Source organism: Seriola lalandi, unplaced genomic scaffold, assembly GCF_002814215.2.
Source record: "Seriola lalandi dorsalis isolate HSWRI2012SDOR001 ecotype SW California unplaced genomic scaffold, Sedor1 jcf7180002054985, whole genome shotgun sequence".
Lineage (NCBI taxonomy): Eukaryota > Metazoa > Chordata > Actinopteri > Carangiformes > Carangidae > Seriola > Seriola lalandi.
In genome coordinates this window covers 196994-199542 of record NW_019525534.1, presented here as the reverse complement: position 1 = coordinate 199542, position 2549 = coordinate 196994, and the positions used below count along the sequence as shown (strand labels likewise).

Here is a 2549-nt window from a genome sequence, read left to right as displayed (position 1 = left end):
TTACTACTGTCATTACTTAATTATAACTATATCATTACTATTATTATTAACATATTTACTATTATCAATATATTTATATATCATCAGTAATATATTTATATATCATCATCATACTTATTTACATCATATTTATTATCATCAGTATTATTATTACTTTGGTCATAATCTTCGTATTCTACACACCTGCTCCTATCATACAATCACAATATTTCCACTGCACAAAACCAAACCCCAACAACACACCCCCACACAACACACACGCAAGTATCCACACACAACCCAGGCACTACACTCTCTCGCCGGGAAGTTTGTCCAATATATGTATGTATGTATGTTTTCACTTTGTCTTGTCATATTACACTTAAATAAAAAAAATAAATTTAAATAAAAAAAAGAATCAGAAGTTCCCTCATCAAGACGTTCCCATTCCTGAGCTCCATTCCTCATCACCACCCCCAGTGTCTAGACTCCGGGGGAAGATTCCTCTTATTGGAAGGAACTTAACCTTTGGATCTTGTTCATAGTGATCCACTTCCTGCCGGGGTCTAAGCACCAAAAATCTATTCCTTCTGTTCACAATAAATTTTATTTTACTTTCATTCTCATACTCTCTTGTTGTTCTTGTTAGTCTCTCCTGATTGAAATACACAGAGAACCCACAAACAATTAGTGATCAAGTTTAACCAGGGGGAGGGATCAATCACATTGTGTTTCATGTCACTGAGAAAGTTTCATGATCAGTTGTTGATGTTATAAAAACTAGATAATGGAGTCAATTTATTTGATGAACAGATCTTTATTTTCTGAAAATAGTGAAATTAAAAACATTAGAGAAAACTAGCAAACATATCAGAGAGGAAGACAGAACATGAGAAAGAGAGAGAGAGAAAGAGAGAGAGAGAGACAGTGTTACAGAGAGCAGAGAGAGAGCAGGAGCAGAGTAAAACCAGCAGCAGAGTCCCAGTGAGTCAGGTCAGGACTGGGAACACTGGTCTCTCCTCAGTGTCTCTGAGAGCGGAGTCTGGGAGCCCTGGGTGGCCTCACAGGTCACAGAGCCCAGCTTGCTCCACTGTTCTGCAGTGAGCCTCAGGGTGCTGCTCCAGCTGTAGAGGCCGTCCTTCTCCAGCACCCCGGGGCTCCTGCTCTCCTCCCAGCTGCTGCTGCTGCTGCTGCCCTCCACCTTCCAGGCCAGACTCCAGTCTGAGGGGAAGCCCTTGTTGGCCAGGCACAGGACTGTGACCTTCTCCTGCTGCAGCTCCTCACTGGAGGGGGGCAGCACCGTCAGGGTGGGGGTCACTCGACCCACTGGAGGAGGAGACAGAGTGACAATATGAAGAAAGTTCATACAAGGAGAAAATAAACTCCACCCTGTTGGTGGCAGCAGAGGAGACTGTTGCTTCTGTTGGTCGTCCGCAGATTGGATGAAACTGCCCTTCACTGTTTCATTTCCCTCTCTAAGCTCAGTAACCATGGCAACAGACAGGCATCACTGATGAACCATGGCAAAGGACAGGTTTCAGGACTAAAGATAAAGAGGTCAAAGTTCATCTCATGTGTTAATGTTTAATCTGAATTTTGAATTTAAAAAAAAATTATAAACATGAAAAATATCAGTTTCAAACATTCAGCAGCGTCTGAAATATTTCTTATCTATAACTATTCTATAGAAATGAGCATCAGCACTTTCATCATCAATACTCTGATCAATTGATTGATCCATTGAGAAACAGCATGATCAGAGTGATCCAAGTCCCTGTTGGAGTCAGTCAGAGCATTTCCATAGACAGCCACTTTGCATCAGCAGCACAATGCTCCAGTGCTCTGGGAGAGTTTATAGTCCTGAGAGTTGAAGACTGGATGACTGACAGCTGTCCTTCATGACAACAGAAGACACAGAAATCCTCCTCATCAGAAACATGACTTTGGTCTCCGTCCTCATCTGGACTCTCCTCTGCTTCACTCAGGGTGAGGAACATCATTTTTCTGTCATGTGAAAATCATTTGGAGTGTAGCTGAGTTTCACCTCACCATCTCATGTCCAGTGTTTCTTCTCTCTCCTCAGGGTCTGTTGGACAAAATGTTGTTGTGACTCAGTCAGCAGCCAAATCAGTGCAGCTTGGTCAAACTGTCTCTGTTGACTGTAAGGCCAGTCCAGCAGTAGCTCATTACTCTGGTTCACAATACTTCCTGTCCTGGTACAATCAGCAACCTGGAGAAGCTCCTAAACTCCTGATCTACAGAACATCAGACAGATTTTCAGGAATCTCCTCCAGATTCAGTGGAAGTGGAGCAGGGAATGGAGTTGACTTCACTCTGACCATCAGTGGAGTCCAGGCTGAAGATTCAGGAGTTTACTACTGTCAGAGTGAACATAACATCAACAGTCAGTATGTGTTCACACAGTGAAAAAGCGTCGTACAAAAACCTCCCTCAGTCAGACTGAACAGAAACTGAACTGACTGCTGCAGCTGGAAGCTACTGCAGAGACTGATACAGTTCACTGAGGAGACACACACACACACACACACACACACACACACACACACACA

The 2549-nt window shown here is 43.0% G+C and overlaps 1 gene segment (V, D, J or C); it reads right to left on the bottom strand.

The window, feature by feature from the left end:
* Window positions 1–776: 776 nt before the first annotated feature.
* On the bottom strand, window positions 777–1345 carry LOC111647337 (Ig kappa-b4 chain C region-like). The segment is given in 1 exon segment: window positions 777–1345. A coding segment is annotated over 1 exon segment (372 nt).
* Between the last annotated feature and the right edge of the window lie 1204 nt (window positions 1346–2549).